Genomic DNA, 25,544 nt, shown 5'->3' with positions numbered 1-25,544 from the left:
AGCATCATAGTAGCAGCAATGTAATGTGACTCCTCGAGGCTACTGAGTCTAGGAACATTCCAGCAACCATCAACAAGGAGTGGGAGTTCTGGGCAAAACACCGACTGGCAACGTTTCATCCAGAGTGTTCTCCTGCCAACAGCAGAATCTGGCCTCGAACTCCGTATCACTGAGGAGACTCTAGGGGATAGAAACTACCATATTCCAGTCAGGTCTACCTCAGTAAAGGTTCAGAAAGAGACTCAGCTGACACTCCCTTCAGTCCTTTCATTCGGGGCCTCTGTTTATGCTCTACACAAAGGCACCAGCCCACTTCTGATTTCTGGAAGGTAGGTTTCAATAACTAATCCTCAACCATTTCTTGTCGATATAGTATGTGGACAGACAGAAACTTACTATAAACATAAAGAAATACATTGATACTTTTTGCCAGTACTTTTATGGACTAACGCTACAAGAAAACAGTGTCTTGCATGGTGACAGGTTTCAGAGTGGTAGCCGTGTTAGTCTGTATCAGCAAAATCAACGAGGAGTCCTTGTGGCACCTTAGACACTAACAAACTTATTTGGGCATAAGCCTTCGTGGGCTAGAACCCACTTCATCAGATGCACAGAGTGGAAAATACAGGAGAAGGTATAAATACATGAAAGGATGGGAGTTGCCTTACCAAGTGTGAGGTCAGTCTAATGCAGGGGTTCTCAAACTGGGGGTCGGGACCCCTGAGGGGATTGGGAGATTATTATATGGGGGGTCGCAAGCTGTCATCTTCCACCTGAAACCCCGCATTGCATCCAGCATTTATAATGGTGTTAAATATATTTTTTAAATGTTTTTAATTTATAAGGGTGGGGGGGGTCGCACTCAGAGGCTTGCTGTGTGAAAGGGGTCACCAGTACAAAAGTTTGAGACCCACTGGTCTAACGAGACAATTCACTTAACTGCAGGATGCCAAGGGAGGAAAGATAACTTTTGAAGTGGTAATGAGAGTGGCCCATTTCAGACAGTTGACAAGAAGATGTGAGTAACAGTAGGGAGAAATTAGTATTAGGGAAAATAGGTTTAGGTTTTGTAATGACCCAACCACTCCCAGTCTTTATTCAGGCCTCATCTGATGGTGTCCAGTTTGAAAATTAATTCCAGTTCTGCAGTTTCACGTTGGAGTCCGTTTTTGACGTTTTGTTGTTGAAGAATTGCCACTTTTAGGTCTGTTATTGAGTGACTGGAGAGACTGAAGTGTTCTCCTACTGGTTTTTGAATGTTATGATTCCTGATGTCAGATTTGTGTCCATTTATTCTTTTTAGTCTCCAAAAGTTACCTTTCCTCCCTTGGCATCCTGCTGTTAATTGAATTGTCTCGTTAGACTGACCTTACACTTGGTAAGGCAACTCCCATCCTTTCATGTATTTATACCTGCTCCTGTATTTTCCACTTCATGCATCTGAGGAAGTGGGTTCTAGCCCACGAAAGCTTATGCCCAAATACATTTGTTAGTCTCTAAGGTGCCAGAAGGACTCCTCGTTGGTTTTGCTACAAGAAAAGTCTCCTGGGGAGCTATATACAGGACTCTGGGAGAGAACGATACTTACACAGGCATCCTGCTGAATGCACTGCAAGATGTGCTTTGCTGGAATCAGGAAATCTATGAGGTAGCGCAGTCCATCCCCGCGGTACGTCTTCTCCACCACGTCAAAAACCTGGCACAGAACCGTGGCTGCTGTGGCCTCAAACGGAGGGTAGAGCACGGATAAGGTACTCTGTATGCACCTGTCCAGTGATTCGGAGTCCTGTCAAGAGAGAGAACATTAATGGCACCGGGATGCCGCATGTCCCAACCTCGCCTCACAGAGAACAGAGGGGATAGCATGCTAAGGAACCCCCAAAACTCATGGGGTGCAGCCCCTGCAGGATGTAGGGCCTCTCAAGCAAAGGAGGAAGAGGAAGAATGAGCTTAAGTCCTTGTTAACTTCCTTATTATGTGAATTTTCATGTAAAATAGTCTTTAAAATAAGGTCCCCCAGTGCGTGAGGGAAGTGCTCACATAACAGAGAGCTGCGCACGGCTCTGAGATCATCACAGCAAATCCTTCTCCCTGCTGAGTCGGGTGGGGCTGCAATTAACGTGTCAGTGAAGTGGGGCGTGTGGATCTGCAGGCCCAAGTTTCAAACACCTTTTCAAACACGCCACATTTGGAAACGCCACTCAGCACGTAGGTATGTAAAGGCCGGTGTTCCAGACCTCCGAGGGCTAACGAGAGCCTGCATTAACCCCACCCTCTCCCCATGCTCAGTTAACCCCACCCTCTCCCCATGTTTGAAAAGCAGACGTGCAGCAGGACAGGTGTAGCCACGTGGAGTGCGTGGTGATTTTAACTATGTTGCACAGTGCGTCAGATGCCTCAGCAGGAGATGTTGTTTTGTATGTGCTATTGGGTAGCACTCAGAGGGCCAAACTGTACGCCATTTTGATTTTTTCAGATAACTCCCTCAAAGTACTGAGCAGGTGCGTGGCTCCCAGGGGAGCTTGGTGGCCAGAGAGCTCCCACAGCAGCCGCAGCAGTGAGAGGGTCTCTACAGTGCAAGCTGCTCCCTGTAGATCCTATTCCGGGATATGTGAGCGGGATCTCCCTTCTTCCTAAATACACAAATCTGCCGTGCTCAGTGATGGCGCTTCCATTATTCTCACACTCATATCATTCCTGCAGCCCTATGGAAGTCTTCACAGGACAATTATTAACATGGGCATTGAGTCAAAACCCCTTGATAATGTTACAAAAATCCAACGTGCATATTATCCCGCCTTTAGTGAAATAAACGCACAGAAAATAGCCATTGCATGTTGTCAGTGTTGTTTAATACAACAGTACAAACACAGAATAAAGATAATACCTAAGTCTCCACCTCCCTTTAGTTACATCTATCTCCAAAAGCCCGCAGGAGTTGCATTTGTGAGGGGGAAGGGATCCATTCGGTTCCTTACGTAAGAATAATACAGAGATAAACGTTAAACCCCAAAACATGGGAGTGCATACAGACCAGCTGTCTCTCACGGGGCGCAGAGAGCACTGATATCCTGGACAAAGAGACCTGTGGCTGCAGCAGCAACATCTTTAGATGAACATAAGACCGTAAGAACGGCCATACTGGGTCAGACTAATGGTCCAGCTGCTGCCAGATGCTTCAGAGGGAATGAACGGAACAGGGCAATTTTGTTCCTCTGTTGTTCAGTCCCAGCTTCTAGCAGGCAGAGGTTTAGAGACACTAAGAGCATGGGGTTAAATCCCTGACATCTTGCCCTGTAGCCATTGCTGGACCTATCCTCCATGAACTTATCTAATTCTTTTTTGAACCCAGTTATAGTTTTGGCCTTCACAACATCCCCTGGCAACGAGTTCCACAGGTTGACTGTTGTGTGAAGAAGTCCTTCCTTTTGTTTGTTTTAAAATCTGCTGCTTGCTAATTTCATTGCGTGACCCCTGGTTTGTGTGTTCTGAGGTAAATAATACTTCCCTATTCACTCTGCCCACACCAATCATGATTTTATAGACCTCTATCATATCCCACCTTAGTATCTCTTTTCTAAGCCGAACAGTCCTAGTCCTTTTAATCTCTCCTCATAGGGAAGCTGTTCATAGGGGGGAGGGATAGCTCAGTGGTTTGAGCATTGGCCTGCTAAACCCAGGGTTGTGAGTTGAGCAGATGTTGTCAGACAACTATCCATGATGACTCCAAGATCTCTTTCTTTACTGGTAACAGCTAGTTTGGACCTAATCATTTTATATGTATAGTTGGGATTATGTTTTACGATGTGCATTACTTAGCAAATGAAATTCACTGTTGATAAATGCAATTTTGTCACCCAGTTCCGTAAGATCCATTTGTAACTCTTCAAATTTTGCCAAGATAGTCGAGTCCAAAGTTGACTATGAAGACAATACAAAATTACTCACCTCATTGTTTACCCCCTTTTCCAGTTCCTTTATGAATATATTGAACAGCACAGGTCCTCGTACAGATCCTTGGGAGACCCTGCCATTTACCTCTCTCCATTGTTATTCCTGCCCTTAGTTCAATAACCAAAATTTGTGGACAGAGATGATATTAAATATCACTAAGGCTAAAAAGGTATTGCAGTAAAATTTGGCATGTTCCAAAATTCAAAATTTCCTAAATAACCAGCTAATTGCCATTCAAAGTAATCTCAAGCATAAGGCATAGCCTACTGCCCTTACAAATTCTTCAAAAATGCCATCTCATTTGTGGCCATAAAAACATACTTAAAAATTTTCAAAATCAAGTTGTATATACTCGCAGTGCGCCTCCCAAGCATACGGACCAGTCAAAGAGGTGTGGGCTCCCACATACCAAATCCTGCCGGGTCCATGGGGAGAATGCATATAAAACTAAATTATTCACCGTAATATCTACAAAATTAAACCACCTGGTAATGCCTAGCTAATTTGTTGTTAGTGCTCCTAAAATAACACCCAACATATAAATAACAATAAAAAGTCAATAAACATTTTGGCTGTTAAAACCCCCACAGCTTCAGTGTATACGTAAACTAAAGCCAAAAAAAGTTGTCACTGTTCATAACAACGTTTGCTAAAAAAATAAAAAACAAAAAACTACCCTAACAAAACACTTACTTTTTCAAGCTAATAATATCTGTGTGCATGTTAAAACCACCACGTTGCAAAACATACATTTTAATCTCACTACTGCTGCAGGCAGTCATATTATTTACTGGCCTGCAAATAAAATTTTACAAGTAGCCCTTAAATTTCAAATACCCTTTAATTAAACTAGATTAGTACTTAATCAATTTCAAAATTTGCTTTCATTGTTACCAAAGGTTCAAAAAATCTCTAAATTACAAGGGCAAATTCACATGCTTCAAAATATATATCAAGTTAAAAAGTATGCCTTTCATACAACTTATAAAGTGTCTACTTTATGTACTAAGTATACTATATTGTGCTTTGTAACTAAAATTGTATAACAACCCCATCATATTACTGTTAAAATGTTACTGCTTTTATTGTTGTTTAGTCTAAAATTATGTTATTGTTGTTGTAAAAAACGTAATAATAGTAATACCTTTCATGCTAATCATGCATTGTCATTGCCTCCAATCAACAACCCCTTAAATTAAAGTATTTAATGTAAAATCTGCCATCCAAGGCTTAATGCAAATAAAGGTTTAAAAATGTTAGTTGTGCTAAAAGCATAAAAGAGCGGGGTGTGAAAGTAAAAAAAAAAAAACTAACAGAAATTTAATATTTAGCTTGGCCCGGAGATAAAGAGAAAGCTGCTTTGCGTTTAAGGTTAAAAATTAACACAAACCATGCCAAGTACAAAAAAACCCTGCTTTTAGCCCCAGCTGGCTGTAAAAAAATATAGACAAAGGCAAACCAAAGGCAACACAAATTACAAAACTAAAATTACATTTGCAAAGCTTAGCTGTTTAGTAAAATTTAACTGTTTGCCTTTGCAACCCTAAAGCCGGCCTGGTTTGAGAACGCTGAAAAAGCCACAGGCAGTCGGCCTAAACTAAAATTTAAAAAAAAAAAAACGCCACAGAAAATCCCAGGGTGTAAAAAACTGGCCCTTTTAAAAGCAAAAGCAAGTTAAAAATTTTAAACAAGCTGTATACAAAATAATTTTTCATTTACCTTTTTTTTTTAAACGTTATACATAAACGTGGCCAGTTTAAACGTACATGTGTAAGTATGAAAGTGGCTGAGGGCATTAAGGTTTTGGGGTTTTTTTGAGTGATGTGGGAGCGTTTTTAACACTTGTTGTTTTATTATTTTATTAATAAAGCTTTAAAATTTAGTTATATGGTGGGGGGGGGGCTCATTTTTTTTTTACAATTTTGCGGTGTTAGCTTAATTACCTGACACAAAAAATAAATTGGTAACAAAACTGTGTTACCGTTTGGTAACGGCTCTAGAGCAGGTGAATAACGCAGCTCATACAGCAGAGTGGTGCTCCACAAAACGAAATGAGAGAAAATCGTTTCCGCACGTGGCCGACCCACTCTCCCAGCTCGGTACTGAGGCTGCAGCCTTGGAAGCTGCTACAGGACAGTACACAGGATGATCATTACAGTCACTGCAGAAAAACGAACACTCGGAAACGCTACGCTTGCAATCTTTGGTTTAAGTCAAACCAAATTAAGATGAGGCCCTTGCTTTCCCGAATGCACTTCGGGCACAAAGCCCCACTCCGGTCCATGTTCTCAGTGTGCGGTCCCTCAGCACTTTGTAAAAAGCATCACAATGCCATGCCCAAACGCAGGCAGCGACTGCAACATGGGCCGGGAAGTGAAGAGCAGAATAGACTGGAAGCAGCCTGGACTTCCAGATGACAGGTATGATTCTACTCAAGAAGGGCTTTCCCATGATTGCTGCCGAAGTCAAGTACTTCCCCTAACATGCCTCTCACTGGGCACAGGCAGGCCGAGGGCCTTTGGATTTAATGCGTGACACAAGGTTTCACCAACCAGTATATATTCCCATTTCAAAGAAAAGCAGACTGGGGCCAGGAACAGCTGCAGAGTTGTTCTCAGGTAGAGCAGGAAGAGAAGGGATGACTACCAGAGGCATCAGCCAGTCAGCTGCACCCACGTTCCTTTTGCTGGCATACTTTGCACCGGGTAGTTTTGGGCACACCCCAGCAATCAGCATGTGATAATGCGACAAGTTGCACATGGCTGCAAAGGGGCGCGCAGTATCTGAGAACTGCCCTCGCATGAGGCTGCACAGAGCCACAGCACAAGGGATTCTGCAGCGAGAGCTGCTGTTCTTTAGAGCACAATTTATGCTACATTAATCCCAGTGGCTGTCCTGCCTGCAGATCTGCATGTGTCCTTAAGGGCTATGCCGGGGGACTGCAGTGGTGGAAAGAAGAATGTAGGGTTGCCTGAGAGCCTGGAGAACCAAATATCCTGCCTCCCTTCTGTATACACTTAAAGTCATCCCGGTTAACTTTTTGTTTTCGTTGTTACATTGCTGATCAATTAGGGAACACGCTCGTTTAAAGTTGCGCAATGCTCCCGCCTGCTTTGTCCACTGCTTGCAGGAAGAGCAGCCCGTTGGAGCTAGCTGGTGGGGGCTTGGAACCAGGGTTAGCATTAGCAGGCCCCGGCCGCGCACACTGCCCTCCCCGCAGAGCCTCCCGCCCCCCGGCCCGCCACGGGCATATGCAGTTCGCGGTGGGTCCGGGCAGGGGCAGCGCGGAGTGGGCAGGGGCCGGGTGGGTGGCGCGGGCCAAATCCCCACTGCTGCCAGGGAGCCCCACGCCTCTCCCTCCCGTTCATGGCTGCAGCTCCTTCCCGGCGGGACGCGCCTCCTGCTGCCCCGGCCACATGCAGTGCGCGTCCCCCGCGCCTACTCTCCCTCCTGCCGGGAAGGAGCCGCTGGACATGCGCCGCATGTGCCGGGGGTGCATCCCGCCGGGAAGGAGCCGCAGCCGTGAGCGGGAGGGAGAGGCGCGGGGCTCCCCGGCAGCAGCGGGGATTTGGCCCACGCCCCCGCGCCACCCACCTGGCCCTTGCCTGCTCCGCACTGCCCCCGCCCAGACCCACCATGCTGCCCCGCAGGCTGCAGGGCTGGAGCAGCCTCCAGGCTGCGCTCCCGGCCCGGGGGCCGGGCAGGAGCACTGTGGCGCGGCAGGGGACTCAGAGCTGAGCCCCCCCATCTCCCTCCCTTGCCAGCCCCCCTTTGCCCGCCCGGTGCCCGGGTGCCGGAGCTGACTCACCAGCTCCAGGATCCAGGAACCGCTGCTACCCCCCTCCCTCCAGGCTTGCGCCGCCATGCTGCAAGCCTGGGAGGGAGGAGGAATGCCGCGTGGTTGGGGAAGAGGCAGGGCCAGGGCGGGGATTTGGGGAGGGAGCCAATGGGGGAAGGAGGGGGCGGAGCCGGGGGGGGGTGAGAGTCCCTCCAGGAGGGCAAAATTTCTTTTTTGTCCAGTGTCCCGACCAAACATTGGTCAAAGAAGCAAATATCGGGACAGTCCTGATAAAATTGGGACGTCTGGTCACCCTACCCTCTATCAGCTCCCCGCTCCCCTAAATTCCCTGTGCAGCAGCCACCCAGCAGGCTAGCAATTGCAGCTGTCCCTCCCCCCACTGCCATGTGCTGCTCCTGCCCTCTGCCTTGGAGCTGCTCCTGGGAGCCTCCTGCTTGCTGTGCGGGGGGGGTGGGGGGCGCGAAGAAGGGGGCTAATGTCAGGGTGTTCCCCTCCCCCCTGCTCCTGCACCCCACTTACCCCATCTTCCATAGAGCAGGGGGGACGCACCAGGGCTCAGGACAGAGGGAGCTTGCAGCAGCTGGTGTCAGCAAGCTGGTCTAATTAACAAGGCAGTCAGTGTACTTAAAGGGGAAATGCGCATCTCTCTCTCACACACACCCCCTCCCTCCATTCCTGCTGCCTTGTAGAGTGTTGAGAGAGTTAACCCTGGAGGACTCAGTCAATTGCTAGTTCATTTAGCAGTAAGGCATTCCCTGGGAAATATCCCACCCTCTGACTCCTCCACCTCAACCAAGCTTCACAATCATCATCACTGTGTACCAGTATTAAATTGTTTGTTTAAAACTTATACTGTGTGTGTGTGTGTGTGTATAGTCTTTTGTCTGGTGAAAAAAATGTCCCTGGAACCTAACCCCCCCTATTTACATTAATTCTTATGGGGAAATTGGATTCGCTTAACATCGTTTCGCTTGAAGTTGCATTTTTCAGGAACAGAACTACCACGTTAAGTGAGGAGTTACTGTAGTGGGCATGGGATGAGCGTCTATCTAGGGCAGAGAATGAATACAGGGCTCCCCAGCTCCAGCCAAATGCACACGGGGTAAGTCAAGGCACTCCTGCCCCACTGAGCACTATCAAACCCAGAAGGGCACCAGGCCCAGCAGCCACTTGGGGAGCAGCAGCAGCAGGTAGGAGGCTTTGCACCCTCCCGACTGTCATTTGCACAGCTCTGACACTGGGTCCTGGATGTTTTTCTCCAGTTGCTATGTCAATATTGGTTGGGGGAAGGGGGTGGAATGGGGGCAGGAAGGGAGCAGGGCGGGGGTGGGAAAAGGCGGGGTGGGGCGGGGACTTTGGGGAAGGGGTGGAATGGGGATGGGGCGAGGGCGGTGCAGGGGCGGGGGTCGAGAGGGGAAGTTGGCGCCTATGATCAAAAGTCTTACTAAAGTTAAGATATGCCACATCTACCGCTTCCCCCACCCCACCTCGCCATCCATAAGCCTTGTTACTCTGCCAAAGAAAGCCGTTAGGTTAGTTTGACATGATTTGTTCTTGACCTGCAGTAAAACACAAAACAAAGGGACGAGGCGATTGGGGCCTCTAACCACTCCGAGCACTCTGCCTGTATCCCTCACCTCCGCCCCCATCAAATTCTCAGTTCTTTCTGGACAAAGACCAGAGCTCAGTGGGTGCTAGGGCAAGGCTAGGTGCTAGGGGTGGGGGGGGGGTGCTTGCTGCCGAGCTCAGGAGGGCTGGGCTGCCTGATGGCTGAGCTCAGTGTGGGGGGGAGTGGGGCGGGGGGAGCTGGGCTGCCTGGGACAAGCAGGGGTGGGTGCTGGCAGGCTGAGCTCAGTGGGTACTGGGGCAGGGCGGGGGGGGGTTGGGTGGCTGAGCTCAATGGTGGGTGCTGGGTGGGAGGACTGGGGACTCTCCAGCCCAGCGGAGTCCCCTCTCCCCCCCCCAACTTCTGTCCCCCCGGCTGCTCCTGCCCTAAGCAGCCATGCGCCACAGCGCCCTCCAGCCGCCAGAAAGAGGAACTGCAGCTCTTCACAGCCCAGCCGAGTGAGTTTTGGAAACACCTTTGGTTACATGGGTGCAGCTCTGCGCACAGACAAGGCCTCCCACGCTTTTGAAATGCCAGACGATCATGATAATCTTTCTACAATGTTAGTGCAACTTAACACTACCTCGTTTTCAACCACATTCCATTGTTTTCTAAAGAATTCACACCATGCCTCAAAGGTCACTGTATTTGAGAGTGGTTCGCGTGATATGCCCAGGGTAGAGCCCATCACCCTTACACTGTGAGAGCCCAGTGACGGGCTACACAAGTACCCTCAGCTTAGCGGTCAAGTGGGACACGTAGATTTCTAAAATCAGGAGTCATAAGAGCTGTCATATCACAAGTGATAGAATGACAGAAGTTAAAGACGGGAGAAGATTTATTAAATCACTAGTCCCCGAAAGGCTGGCTGTCGCACAGGTGTAATTCGTAAAGGCTCATGTGTAAAAAAAGCCATAAATGGGGGCTCTGGTTTCCATGCCCTGTGCGGTAGTGAGCAATGTTGTACATATTCCCAAGGGTTGTGCACCAAGCTGCCCCCTAGTGGGGACACACAAGCACTTCTTTGTTACCTCCCTGGAACTGTTACTGTCTCCCCGGAGCAGCCGTCATGGTCCTACCACCACGAACCTTTTGACTCCAACATCCCATCTGGTTCGCCCAGGGCCACGTGATGGTTGAACCTGGTGATGTTCTGCACATCGCTCACACTGACTCAACAGTTGTTCTAGGCTTCAGCGTGATGTTTGGGGTTACTGTGCTGGCTGTGTTTTTGTTCGTGAGTGATTGTGTCGATTTGTGTCTGAGGGGGTTGTGCTGGGAGATTTGTGTGGATTTGTGAGAATGGCGAATGAGGAGGGGTGCTATCATAAGGGGCTGTGTGTGTTTGGGATTCTTGTGCTGCTGGTCTTGTGTGGGTGGCTGTGCTGATTTGTGTCTGAGGGGTTTGTTCGAGGAGATTTGTGTGTGTGGCAGTTGGGTGCATGGGCACGGCAGATGGACCAAGTAATCCACTATCAGTGGCATTTCCCTCATACAACCAATGAAATTGTCGCATACAAATTAGCTGTAGTAAGGGTGGTGATTGGAGGAGTTACCTCTGATATCACAATGGTCTAGGACTCTTGGCATGGCACAGATGCTTTACTGCCGCTGTATACCAGCGTAAAGTTGAAACTTAAAAAGCTTCCAGACTGCGAAACCCAGTGATGATTCAGCCTGGAGATATTCTGAACAAAAGAGCTCTCAGCCACGCTTGTAGCTGCTCCCATCACTTCTCAGACATTCTAGGCCCTCAAGTGACACACAGAGTGAGATTCCTGGAATCTTATTGTAGATAATAAGTCCACCTCCACTGAACTCATGCAGGGTTGTGCCTAGATTCCCAGATCCACTTTGAAATGACCCAAACAATAGGGCATCCATTCCTTTCCTTAGTAGACTTCTAAGAAGATTCTGTGGACCAACAGATTTCACTGTTAGGATTTTTTTCCCTCCTATCCAGCATGATTATTGCCCTTGTTTGATTTTATCCCATTACTACTAATTACAACCCTACACTTGTTCCCAGCTCCAGATTTCAGCACAGTGTGTGACACGCCAGGAAGCACTAACACAATCATTTTGACCAAGGCCTAGAACCAAGGGGAAGGAGACTTTAACGTTTCTGAGCAATCTCCAGCGAGCAACAAGACAGGGAAACCAGGGCAAAATGAAAGGCCTTCATTTATATCAGCTTGGCACTGCATAAACTTTCGGCTCATTTTTAACATCTTTTAGCCAGGAGCATTACACAGTTTCAGCAAGTTTTACACAATATCCATCACCTTGAACTCAAACACCCGTCCGGGAGCATCTTTCAGCAGATTGGAAAACGCCTGTGCTAAAAAAGGGAAGATAATCCACCCACAAAATGACTAAGCAGTGCCAGAAACTTTATCTTCACATCAGCGAGCACTTAAATAATTATTTGTGTTACATGATTGTATGCATTTCTCTGGCACACAAAGGCATAACAAGATCCAATGGTGAGAAGCTGAAGCCAGACAAATTCAATTAGAAATAAGACTGTTTTTAACAGAGAGGGTGATAAGCCACTGGAACTAACTACCAAGAAAAGTGATTGATTCTCCATCTCTTGAAGTCTTCAGATCAAGACTGGATACCTTTCTGAAAGACGTGTTTTAGTACACAAGCTATGGGGCTCCATACAGGGGCAACTGGGTGAAATGTAAGGGCTGTGATATACAGGAGGTCAAATCAGATGAGCTGACAGTCCCTTCTGGCCCTAACCTCTATGAATCATTATGACATACTGATGCAATGTCACAGTATTGTAATGTCAATGTCACAATGTCATCGGGGAAAGGAGCTAGCCCCATCAGACTAATACACCAAAGTGGCAACCCTAGGAGGGGAGGGATGGTTTGCCTCTGGTTGCCTATCACTGGATCCCAAATGACAAGAGATGCTACGGTGGATCCCAAACACTGGGAGCCCATATCTGGGATACAGGCTGCAAGAAAGGACCAGCCACATGGGGACGCTTCCAGCCCAGAAGAACCCTGGTAACTCATCCCTAGAGCAGAAGGAGAACGGTCATCTGATTCCTCATGAGACCAGCCCTCTGCTGCTTCAGCCACTTGTGCTCCTCCATTCCCAGGAATCATGGTCCACTAGCTCCACGGAGCTGCTTGAGCATTGAGCAATGCTGTGTCACCTCAACATGACCTGTGTTCTCTAGTCAGACTCAGTTCAGGTTCACCCAACTTTGCAGCTAACACCTGAACCCAAAGTGCTTTGAAACTCTGGCCACAAGAATGGGAACACTCAAACATGCTCCACACTCAGTAGATCCCACTGAAAACAATGGGAGTTGCAGGATGCAGAGCTCTCTGGAAAATCTGCCCATTAATACATAACCCTTTGTCAGAACTTTTCTATGACTTTTGCATCACCACTTGTTGGGAAAGAAAGAAACACGTTAATTCTGCCATGAGTGCAGGGGACTGGACTAGATGACCTCTCGAGGTCCCTTCCAGTCCTATGATCCTATGAATAGTCATGCCCTCAAGTTCTCCTTCTCCCAGGGCCTGCTGTTCAGAACTTACATGAACTGGATGAAAACCTTTCCCATGCTCAAATACAGTGTTAGAAACACATGCCAATAAGCTAGCTAACTCAGTGATAAACTGAGTGGATCGCTTTCACTTAACTCCTAGTTAGAAAGGAATAAATATAGCCCCAGAGATACTCCCTTTATAGCCTGTTTGAACAAAAGCAGTCTCATGCGTTTCCATTATTTCCATACATATCAAAGAAGGGCGGAGATTTAACGAGCGATTTCTAAAAGACATCTTTGTGCACAGAAGAGATGGATGCCAAAATGTGGGTGGTTATGAAGCTCAAACACAAAAAAGAATACATTCACAGGCATTTTTTTCTTTCATCCATGAACGGGCCTGCATACCAGTCTCCTGAGAGTATGAGAAGAACCTTGTTCAAAAGGTAAACATAGTCTGAGCGGCAGCACAAGTTTGAAAGAATCCACAGCCATTCAGCATGGATCAGGGTGGATAAAAATCAATGATTTTTTTTTAATTAAAAAATAATCGGATTTTTTTGATAAAATGCTTTTTGAGGGGGGAAAAAACCTATCTAAAGACAGTTTTAATTAAGATACATTATAGCTCAAAGAGATCTCATCATGGAATAGGGATTATAAATTCTATTTCTATAGTATGAGACAATATATTCATGTCATGTTTAAGAAAAGTTTTGTAAATGACTTCCAATAGTTCATGGATTAGGGACCCAATCTTGTGCGGTTCCAGGGGCTTCTGTATAGATTATTTAGGTTAATCTTTCTATCTACCCAATGGGACTCAGTGCTCAGTCTAGAAGATACCATCAGAGATGCTTAGTTTTGCAGTTCTCAAACTGTGGATTTGTGTCTCCAGAGATAACATGCTTGTTAACAGCAAAAATGTTTTTAAATAAAGAAAGAATATATAGAGGTGAGAAACAACAGACCTCAACCCTATTGTCCCTCTGCAAATTTGTGTTCAGAGTCAATCCCTTACTTCTCTCTAAAAGTGCAAAGTTTCAAAAAGTTCAATGAATAGAAAATTGTTGGGAGCGGAATAGATCTGGACAAGAAGAAGAAGTCTGGAGATAAATGTGAGAAGCGAGGGACATATGCTTGTTTTGTTAAAATATTATATGTTTGCTGTTGAAGAAAAAAATCCAGAATACTTAACCTTGTTGTTTTAGTTAAATAAAACAATTAAAATGTCTGTCTGGTGATGTTCTCCTAATACAGCATGGCAAGAAAATCCTCCAAATATTAATGATTAACCTGTTGAACTGAAGATAGTTCACCTCCCAATGACTAACTACATAAATATCTGCTTCAATTACCTTTGGTAAATGAAATAACCATTCATTTTCTGATATAGCTGTAAAACTAGTCTGAAAAGTTTTCAAAATAAATCATTGTTTAAAAATGTATAGGGTGTACCTTCTAAAAATGAAACCTACATCTCTGAGTTGTGAAGAATATGTATTAAGGTTATAACAACCAACAAGAATGTACTTTTATGTAGAAAACCATAATTAAATCAAGTCTTCCTGACTGATTTAAATCAAATCCACCCTGGCATGGATCAACCTTAACAGACACTGCAATGGTTTAAACCTAGCTCTGAGAGTCTGCCCCCGAGAGAATGCCAACCAGAGGAGACATGTAACCAAAGGAGAAATACACTGAGAAAATATGGAGAAATATCGTTTCACTATAACCCTCCTGGGTAAGTCACCAGAACAACACAGTGAGACTATAGCCTTAGAATTAAGCATTTTCCTCTTTGTGTTCCTTTCCTAGACCTAACCTCAGGCCCCTGTACCCAGTCTATAAGGCTGTACTGCGGATGATCACATATTATACAAGTGCACCACACCCCCAGCTCCGTTGGTGTTCACAAAAGGAGCACATCAAGAACAGCAGAGAAGTGTGATTAAAGCTGTCCCGTGGAAATCTTCCATCATTTCCCAGCACACTGCAAATCGCCGTCTGGGCACGGTGATACCAGTTCAACTCCATTGAAGTCAGGGGAGTTCGCCTGGTATAAGCGAGAGGAGATTTTGGGTACCACAGTATATACCTGGCTGAGAGTATACCAGGTTGTGCAAATTTAAGCACTCAGACAAGTGGATTTTCAGCATTCACTTTATGTCTGTTACTAGATCCCCTGAGGATTCTGATTGGCAAAAGACCTGCCATCTTTTGACTATTTCGCCCAGTACCGGTATATGTATTCCTTATCAGCCAGCTACCAAATTGCCCCACAGTAGTGCCCAATTTACCTATGCTGCCTCCTTATTCTGGCAATCTCGCCTTGCCTCTCACAACCACTGCTCTGTCAGTAGGGGCTGGTGTGAGCTACTCGATTCTCTACTCTTGGGAAACATGTCCTTCAGCTCTGAGGGGAAGGAGCCAATGTATTATCTGGGCTCCCCCATAAGACAACGGCAAAGGAAGGAATGAAAACCTCCCCTTACTGTTGTACCCCAAGGTGGGGTCAGATGGAGGGGCTGTGTTGACAGGGCTTTGCAACCTTGTACAGCCTCTGGGGAAAGCAGGCTTCATTCAAATGTTAAAATAGAGGTTTTTAATGAGTGAAATGTGAAAATGATTAATCTAATCAGTAAAGATGACTCTGGGTTTGTTACTCTGCTAGTGATCTAATTAGTGCAGTAGCCTCTGATCATTACTGCCATATCCAATTCAGTTTTATGCTGGCCTTATGTGTTTAGGGTTTTTTTTTACACCCCAGATTTGTGTTGGCTGCTCCTAACCCTATTTGAGAAGTTGGCAGGGAGCAGCTGGAGGTCTAGGCTTTCAGGGCAGGAGACAGCTGGGATTATTGGCTTCTGGTGCACAGTATAGGATTGTGGAATAATTCTCTTCCCTGGGTGGAATAGTTAATAATGTTCGATATTTTCAGTGTGCTCTTTTGGAATGGGAGTGAACAGCACAATGAGGTGACTGGCGCAGTTCACCCCTGCAGGGTTATTGTTTCAAGGGGAGTGTAGACTCAGGCAGAGGTGTCTGTATCAGCTACTCTGGGGTTATATTTTCAAGGTTTTCCTCCCAACCATGAGGGCTAGGAACATGAGTTCTTTTAAAATTAAAGTTCAGATTCTGGGGGTGCATCTGCAGCCAAGGCTGGGCAAGAGGTGGGGCTCAGGGCCCCCACCATCCACCCTGTTACCACGGGTGATCCTGCATTTTGTTAGCTGGCCATTTGCTTAGGTTGCCTGGGATCGGAGCATCCTCATTGAACGCTTGTAGTTTGGGCACCAGCTTGGCCCAGAATATTTCATTTCCTCTCTGGTGCCTTATCTATTGTTGTGAGTGGCTCCAGGAAGTCCCGTTTAACAATGACCTTAATCTCTTCCTCACAACGAAGATATGCAGCCACGCCTGCAGCACTCTTCCCTCTGCCAAGGACAGGTGCCTGCTGTTTGTCCTCCCAGCTGGTATTTGGGAAGAAAGCTTCTCTAGCGCTTGGACCGTCAAAGTCACTACCTGTAGGGCAGGCCCCAGGAATGCTGTGCAGCATGCATAGGCTTTCGGCTAAAACACCTGGCCCTGGTGCAGGTGCCAATGCAGGGTGCAAGGAGCCTTCTCCCTTCCCTGGACTCCCAATGCAAGGCAACGGCACAAATGCACTCCCTGGGCTTAGGGTAGCACTCTCCTAGCATCCCTCAGCAAGCAAGTCACCCCCAAAGAGTGCAAGGAGAAAGGACAGAGTTGTCTCCCTGACCCCACGCAGTCTGCCACTAGCGCTGCCTAGGCACAGAGAAGGGAGTGAGCCCACTGTCTTCATGCATAGTCTTTCCTGAAGGCCTCCCTGGGGCAGCCTCTCTCCTCTCTGTTTCCCTCTCAGGGCTGTGCCTCACAACCAAACCAGAGCCCTTCATGCAGCATTAAATGCTGGGTTCGGTATACAGCAAAGAAAGCTTCTTGCTCTCAGGCTGGGCTTTGGCAAACATGTTCACATCACACATAGTGGTTTGAAACCATGCAATGCTGTCGTTTGCTTGTGTTAGGGTTGCCAATTTTGGTTGGACGTATATGTATCTTGTAAGGGTGTTGTCTGGATACTGATCTCAAAGGCCTAAAGAGTTAAAGGTGTTGTGACAGACCCAGACCAGTGGAGTACAGGAGTCTGGTAGAGGGCAAATATACTGGCCACTGGATGAGTAGTTTTCTGTTCCCTGAGTGACCAGAGCAGGGGCTGCACTAGAACAATCAGAAACCTGCTAGAACCAGTTAAGGCAGGCAGGCTAATTAGGACACCTGGAGGCAATTAAGAAGAAGCTTCTAGAATCAATTAAGGCAGGCTAATCAAGGTACCTACGTTTTAAAAAGGAGCTCACTTCAGTTTGTGGTGCGAGTGTGAGGAGCTGGGATCAAGAGGTGCAAAGAGCTGAGAGGGTGTGCTGCTGGAGGACTGAGGAGCACAAGCGTTATCAGACACCAGGAGGAAGGTCCTGTGGTGAGACTAAGGAAGGTGTTTGGAGGAGGCCATGGGGAAGTAGCCCAGGGAGTTGTAGCTGTCATGCAGCTGTTACAGGAGGCACTATAGACTGGAACCTATAGGCCCTGGGCTGGAACCCAGAGTAGAGAGTGGGCCTGGGTTCCCCCCAAACCTCCCAATTGACCTGGACTGTGGGTTCTTCCAGAGGGGAAGGTCTCTGGGCTGTTCCCCAACCCACATGGTGAATCTGAGGCAAGAAAATCTGCCAATAAGTGCAGGACCCACCAAGATAGAGGAGGAACTTTGTCACACTGTTTAGAAACTCTTTCACTGTCTAACATTAAACAGCGATAGGTAGGTTCAGGGTTATTTTAAACAGAGGCTTTGGTTTTACTTGGTTACTTAGCAAACACTTCAAACATTCATTTAGATTAAAAGTGTATTGATTTAATACAAGAACGAATAGAGAATTAAAACAGGTATTTATACTGAAACTCTGGCTGAGTGATTATGCAAAACAAACTTAGTTAAAACTTTTAAAGTCTTTCTACTCTTGGAGAAAATATTAGTTTCTTATTTTCAGAACAACCTTTCTTTGATTAAAAGAAAAGGGGTTAATGTTACTCAGTCCTGAAGTGTAGAGGCAATTTGCTTATCCTGTTCTTAGCAAACAGACACCAGGGGCAGGAGAGAAAAGGTGGGTGAAATACACCCACTGGTTAGTTATGAGTGGCTGTTTTGGCTGGCAAATCAACCACAACACCTGCTGCCTGGATCCTGGTTTCAGGGATGTCATCTGATTGGATCTTTTCTATTTAGACAAGTCAAGGTTGGATGAGTGGGACACAACTTTTCATTGAATCGTGAAATCAGCTAAGAGTGAGAGAGAGGATAGCAGGAAAGAAAGCAGGCAGAAAATAACGCAACTAGGGAAGGGAAAACAATGCAGGATCTCATGTGCTTCTTGCCGTGCTGGGACTTAGATATCCCCTCTGATGGGCTGGGGGTTGGATGTCATGATAATGTGATTGTAGCCGTGTTGGTCTCAGAACATTAGAGAGACAAGATGGGTGAGGTAATATCTTCTGTTGGCCCAGCCTCTTTCACCAACTGATGCAAATTTTCAAGCTCTTAGTCACCTGATGAAGAGCTCGGTGTAAGCTTGAAAGCTTGTCTCTTTCACCAACAGAAGCGGATCCAATAAAAGCTATTACCTCGCCCACCCGGTCTCATAATAATGTGATGACTTTCAGCATTTGCAGGTGGAAAATAAAGGTCCTTGAACAAGGTCAGGGCTAGCCTTCCTTTTAGAAAGAAAGGCTTTTAGATGGGTTCAGATGGGCCAACATGAGTTGCCATGCTGGCAGTTCGGGGACGAGCTGGGTGGAGATGAGGTGAGGACAGCTAGGACACATGGTGGGACAGGAGAGGACAAGGAGAGCTAAACTGATCTTTTTTCCCCAAAGTCTCTTTATAAGAAACCCCCAAAAAGGAAAAAGTGGGTGGCATAGTTCATCCCCCCTCATTATGTGGTCCACCAATTAAGCGTAATAGCCATCACACCAATTTTGGTCTATTAACATCCGGTTCCATGTTTTTTGTTTTTACCAAGCATAATTTTAACAATCCTTGGATTACAGTAACATGGCTTTTTTGATGTAGACTAATCCAGCTTCTTTGTCTGGCTCTCTTGCAGTGGTTACAGCATTTAACGTCGTAAACAACTTCATCTATTTTTCATGGTTATTGCAACATCTTATGAACTTTCACATACTTTTTACAGTTGAGCTCACAATGAGGTACACTTTGTAGGTTCAGTAGATGTTAACTCTGCACCAAAGAAAAAATGCCATCGGAGAGATTAAGCCAGGAAATGGACTGTACTGGTGAGATGCACTGCTTCTAAAAAGAAATGCACCACAACTAACAATATGCATACATTCCTCTAAGCTTAACTGATTATACCATCTATTCAACACAACGATCAGGAATAGTACCGCCAGACAACTTCCAATAATATTACACACAACGATTATGCAGGTAAGAAAAATACCCGTCTTTCTCACATTCTCACCTAGGGCTGGAATACCAGAAGATGATGTTGGTTATCATTGATATACATTGGCACAGCTGTGTGGGGAGCCCAGCATGAATAACAGGGCATCCTGCAAGTCCAGATTGAGTTGCATTAGAAGAGATTGTAAAGCAAGCTTGTATGTCACCTGTCCAAATGTGGCCTAACCATGAGACCGAATTTACCAAGTTTTTAAGGAAAAAGGTAAACCCCTGGATACACAAATAGTTATTCTCCGCATACAGGAGATGTTTTCCACCGATCGCCATGTGCACTGGATTAAAGCTTTCCATGCTTTGTCTGTCCATGGTCCAGTATTTCACTCATTGCTTTGCACAGAAACAAAGAATCGGATCCCCGATGCTTAAAGGTCTTTGTGATTCCCTTTGTCACTTCCTTCCTACCCCAGCAGAACTACAACCAAAGAGTTGAAGTAAGATTGTTTTCTGTTTGGCTCCATCCTTTGCTCCTGCCAGCCGGGGTCTGCTACCTGAGCACAAGTGTTGGAAGATGCAGGAATCAGCCAGATACCCAAGCACAGCTCACTGGCGCTAAGTGACACAGTTTGAATTAGAGACAAGAACACACAGCACCTCCCCAATCTTAGAGAAATTAGGAGCATAGGCAGCTGCATGCAAATTCAGTGACCGACAATGCTCTCCCCTGAGACAGCAGCCCGCATTTCCTCAGTAAACTGCCCTATTTAGTCTAAATTTTACCTTATTGCTGACTGCCTCCTGCGAGCTGCCTGGAATTACAGTCTAGACTCCAAGCAAGAAAGGAAATTAACTTTCCCAACACAGAATACAGGAAGCACCATTATTTATTTACTAAGTGTCACCTAAATATTATCTGAAGTACTTACGTGGGCCCCCCCCATTCCCATAGTATCTGAGCGCCTCACAATGCGTTTCTCCTTACCCATCCTGGGGGGGCAGGGTAGAGCTATTATCCCCACTGCTCAGATGGGAAACTGAGGCACAGATGAAGTAACTTTCCCATCGGCACACCAGGAATCTATGGCAGAGCTGGGCTAGCACCTGACCCACTGGCCCATCCTTCCCCTCAATAGTTAGTGATCATTTCCAATGTAAACCAGTCCACATGCAGAGAGATGCCAGCACAATGCAGCTGCCACATAGCACTGCTGCCGTCGTCAGTGTGATGTTATTGACATGAACTGTGACCGTATAGATCATTGTTGCAACCAGTGTCCTATGGTTGCACCAGGTCTTGTACAGAGGAGGCCAAGTGGGGTGTCTATGGAAAGGTTGTAGTTTACTGGTCATGATTATGCTGTCTGTATGTGTGTATCATTTTTGTATTTGAAGTTATGGATATTGGCCATGGACTTGTATCTCAATGTGTTTGATTCTAAGTAGCCTCAGTGAAGCATTTGGTCAGCTTCTTGAGAAAGGACTATTCTCAGTAAGTGCCCAATCAAGAAACACTTAACTGACAATGGACTTTGGGAGATGCCAATCCACATCTGAGCTTTCCTGAGAACATTCAAACTAACATGTAAACAATGGCATCGGACTGCAAAAAGCTGAATCATTCATGGATATGTGACTTGCCCAAGTGGCTACAAACTCTAGCTTGTTGCTGTGATTTTGCACAGGAGAACAAAGGGGTTTCCACCCACAAGAGAGAGAATATACAACGCCCTGGAAACCTCTCAATTTTGTCTTCAGCTGGCTCAAGAGATGGTCTCTCCACCCCCAAGCAATGCCTGAAAGAAACTGGAACAAAGGACAGTAACTACAGGGGTGTGAGTGATTGCTGGACCCAGACTAGGAGTCCAGTCTTCTTGGGACATCTCTGAGGGTGAGATTCACCTGTATTCAGTTTCCTACTGTATTAGGCTTAAATTTGCGAGTTTTGTTTTATTTTGCTTGGTTACTTACTTTGTTCTGTCTGTTATTACTTGGAACCACTTAAATCCTACTTTTTATACATAATAAAATCATTTTTGCTTATTAATTGACCCAGAGTAAGTGATTAATACCTGGGGGAGCAAACAGCTGTGCATATCTCTCTATCAGTGTTATAGAGGGCGGACAATTTGAGTTTACCCTGTATAAGCTTTATACAGATTAAAACAGATTTATTTGGGGTTTGGATCCCATTGGGAGTGGGGTGTCTGGGTACTAGAGACAGGAGCACTTTTAAAGCTGTTTTCAGGGAAGTCTGCAGGTTTGGGGAACGTGGTTCAGACCCTGGGTCTGTGCTGGAGCAGACTGGTGTGTCTGGCTCGACGAGGCAGGGTTCTGGAGGCCCAAACTGGCAGAGAAAATGGGCTCAGAGGTAGTCTCAGCACATCAGGTGACAGTCCCAAGGGGGCTTCTGTGACGGAACCCGTCATAATCAGTGCTTAGGGGTGGGAACGGTCACAAGAAAAGCACTAACACTTTCACAGATGGGGAAGCCGAGCTCTTTCCTGCTCACGAGTGTCACTGGAATAATGCTTTGCTCTGGATGAAATCCCACGGACCTCAAGGAGAGTTTTGCCACTGACAACAATGGAGGCTTTATTTTTCCATTCTGGTTCTATTCAATCACACCATTTGCCGTGAAAATGAGCAAGGGTGGAGAGGGGGAGTAAATAGCCAAGTGTGGTCCTTGTTTATTTTGCACATTGAGGGCACCTGACTGATCCTTTCCGAGTCCTGCCCCTTGCACAGTCTGCTTCGTTGTTGGGGCAGGGGCCCAGAAGGTGCAAGCCAGAGCTCCAGCACTGCTAGGCTGGCCCACGGGGGTGGCTCGTTCTGCCTGCAGAGTAGAGGGTGTGAAGAACAGAGCTCCAGGACTGAACTGGAATATCAGGGGAAAGGACCTAATTCTGCTAGGTCCACGGGGCTATTTTAAGCAGCCACATTTTCAGAAGTGGCCAGTGATTTTTGGGTGCTGCAGGCTGTGGGTGCCCAGCCTGAGACACCTGAAGGCAATTAAAGTTGGATTCCCAAACCTGGGACGCACGCCAAACCAGTGGCCGCATTTGGAAATGTTTGGATATGCTGGGAGCGGTCGTGACTGCTGTGGTGCAGCATGTTCACCTGTGTTGGAAAAGCAACTCTATACTTCAACCGCAGCAGCTCTGACCAGTATCACTGTGAGCCCAGAACCTGTGTGTGCAACGTCCTCTGAAACGCTAGATAAACGCCTGGTAGAAACTGTGGGCCAGATGTTTGGCGTGGTGCAGTAGAGGAGAAGACATCAGGGCTCAGTTATGGTTCATCCTCTGCCCAGCCTGAGTAAAAGTAAGGGATCTGTGCCAGCCAAGGATGGCCCTTAAGGGACTGTCCACCAGTAGAGGATAACTAGAGAGCACTGCGGTCTGGCCATACGGCTCCCGGCTTCCCTGCCGTGCAAAGCAGCCTGGGCCACCTCTGAGCTGCAGGGGGGCAAAGGGAGATGGAGATGGTGAAGGAGATCAGCTCCCTGTGGGGACCTTCCGGCTCTGCGAGAATCCCCCACAAAGAAGATAAGGCCGTTCTTACGTCCCAGGTCCTGTGCGCCACCTGAGTGGCACAAAGAGAACCGATAGGGCAGAGAATCTTGCACTCTGAATCTGTGCTTCAGGTTAGCACAGCTGGCAGGAGCTTGTTTAACTGGACGGCTGTATTGCGTGGGTTTACAGGGCAGCTCTGTTCAGACTCTCACGGAGCTATCTTTGCACAGTGCTTATTTGGGTTTATTGCCTTAGGCACCATCCAGCTGCAGCAGCCTATACAATGGAGACCATTGGAGATACCACAGCAGCCACATCACAACCAGCAGCATAAGGAGTGCAGCCCCACTGGCACTTACCACCCAGGTGTGCTGTGGGTGTGGTAGCTCGGGGAGAGGCACACTACCCCTGGGTTCCTCAGTTGGGAAATTCCATCCAGTTAGGTTCCCCATAGGGCCTACCACAGTACTGTGAAGAAACGAACTGCCCAGCGGTCAGTTCAGCTGGCTACCTTAATGTCACAGCCGACAGCCTGATCACTAACGAAACCACCTGATCACTGACAGTTACCTCAGCCAGCAGGAAAAGCAGACGGCGTCTATCTAAACTGGTTACCTCCGTGTGAGGAGAATTCAGACCATCCCCTGGAGCTGAAAAGCGATTGCGGACTGCTCTGTGGATCCTTCAGACAGGACAGACACTGGACCACAGTGCCTGCACCATCTACAAGCGCACCCCTGACAGGTGCCTGGACCTGGGACTGACATGTCGGAGGGTTGACTTAGAGTCAGGGAGAGTTTGTGGTGGTTGTGTTAAGTGACCAAAACAAAATTATGGCATCCTCTGTGTAGACACATTTAAAAAAAAAATCTAGCCATATTCATATATATTTATTTAGTATAACTTGTTTTTTGCATTTTTGGTGTATATCCTTTCTATTGTGTATATAAAGTTGATTGGCGTTTGGTCATTTGAGAATTGTGTGCTTATTTATGAAGAGAGTACAGTAGCCGCTGTTAGGGTGGATTGCCCATGATTTCCCAGGAGGCACAGCCATTACAGTAGCAGTTTGAGTCATCCAGATCACCACGGGGAAGAATTAAGGGAGTTCCACCGGGGCACTCACAGTGGCAGATTGACCCAGGACCTCGGGTGGCAGGGCCCATCCTAAACCTCCTGAGTTTGTACATTCAGACGCAGCAGGGGGGTTACAAAGATAGAGGCACCACTGGGATTGTAGTTCCTGCTCATAAAAACATCCCCTACTGGTCAGGATGGACGAGGCACCTCCTGTTTCTGAGGCATCTGGTCTCTGGGGTAGAGAACCAATCAGAGCTGCCCTGGAAGACTCTCGCCAAAGTTATGGGTCAGACCTCAAGGTCCATCATGGACATCAGAAGCTACTAGAAGTTAAGAATTTTCTTTGGACTGAAGCCTACTCCTAGAAGGGAAGATGAATTTGATCCATGGATGGATCAGGCTACCCCAATTCTACAAGAGTGGACTGTGGCAGATGAGGAAATGAGTGGCTGAAAATCTTTGTGAGGATGAAGTATAGCAGGCCCATCAGAAAGCCCACTACTATAGTAGCTGCCCCCATTGTCTCGAATTCTGCAAGAAATCAAACACTGACCTTGGTCAAAAGGATAGAGGTGTTAGAATCTCATCTTGCCATGCTACCTGTGTTAACACCCATGGGTAAAGTCATTGCCCTCAGTGTCACTGCAGCCATGGCAAAAAGAATATGGTGATAGATCCTTTCCCCTGAGAAATTCTTCTAGGGGAAGGAGCAAGGACTGTTTCCCTACTAGATCAAGTGAGCCTGTGAGAATTTTGGGGCCTAGGATAGGATTTTTCTGTTAGATTGTGGAGAGTATAGCCACACTGCTCACAGGTGTAAGAATCCTGAAAACTTAAATGCTGTTCTCAGTGGTGGCCGATGACAGAACAAGGAGCAATGGTCTCAAGTTGCAGTGGGTGAGGTCTAGGTTGGATATTAGGAAACACTTTTTCACTAGGAGGGTGGTGAAGCACTGGAATGGGTTACCTGGGGAGCTGGCAGAATCCCCATCCTTAGAGGTTTTTAAGGTCAGGCTTGACAAAGCCCTGGCTGGGATGATTTAGTTGGGGTTGGTCCAGCTCTAAGCAGGGGGTGGGAATTGATGACCTCCCGAGGTCCCTTCCAACCCTGAGATTGTATGGTCCTATGAATGATGTATTGAAGACAAATGTCATGGAAACCACAATGGGCCCCAATAGGGAGTGTTCTGGGCCCCAGAAGAGAAATCACTGCAGACAAATTCCAGTATTAGAGAGCAATCTACAGAATTCTCCTTTGACTCCAATACCAGATGGACTACATGGACCCCAAACCAAAATTGAAGTGAAGGCTGACGTTTGGAAGTGTAAAGCTGTTTTGGACAGTGGTTCCCGGGTGACTCTTCTCTTCAAACCATTCTACAATCAGCAATTGAAGAATATACCTATTCGCTACTGGAAGGACTATCAGTATGGGGACTCTGCGACACCAGTTTCCTGTACCTTGATATATGAACATAGAATTGGAATTCCCCAAAACCATTGTGGGAGTGTCCACCAAATCTCATACTTTGGCCCTAGTATGCCCAGCAACCGGCTACATTAACCAAGTACCCCAA

General features: G+C 46.7%; 1 protein-coding gene across 5 annotated transcripts in view; it reads right to left on the bottom strand.

The window, feature by feature from the left end:
- Window positions 1–25,544, bottom strand: part of PLEKHG4 (pleckstrin homology and RhoGEF domain containing G4) — a 157,306-nt gene that overhangs the window by 124,389 nt on the left and 7,373 nt on the right. For all 5 annotated transcript variants that reach the window (XR_010592651.1, XM_065567563.1, XM_065567564.1 and 2 more), the window contains exon 2: window positions 1,589–1,786. Coding sequence is in view for 4 of the 5 variants with exons in the window: in XM_065567563.1 (XP_065423635.1) it covers window positions 1,589–1,786 (198 nt within the window). In the remaining variant the exon portion in view is untranslated. The remainder of the gene's footprint in view (window positions 1–1,588; window positions 1,787–25,544) is intronic.

The sequence above is a fragment of the Chrysemys picta genome, chromosome 14 (assembly GCF_011386835.1).
Source record: "Chrysemys picta bellii isolate R12L10 chromosome 14, ASM1138683v2, whole genome shotgun sequence".
NCBI lineage: Eukaryota > Metazoa > Chordata > Testudines > Emydidae > Chrysemys > Chrysemys picta.
The sequence above is the reverse complement of the archived record's forward strand: the minus strand, read 5'-3'. Positions and strand labels throughout refer to the sequence as shown.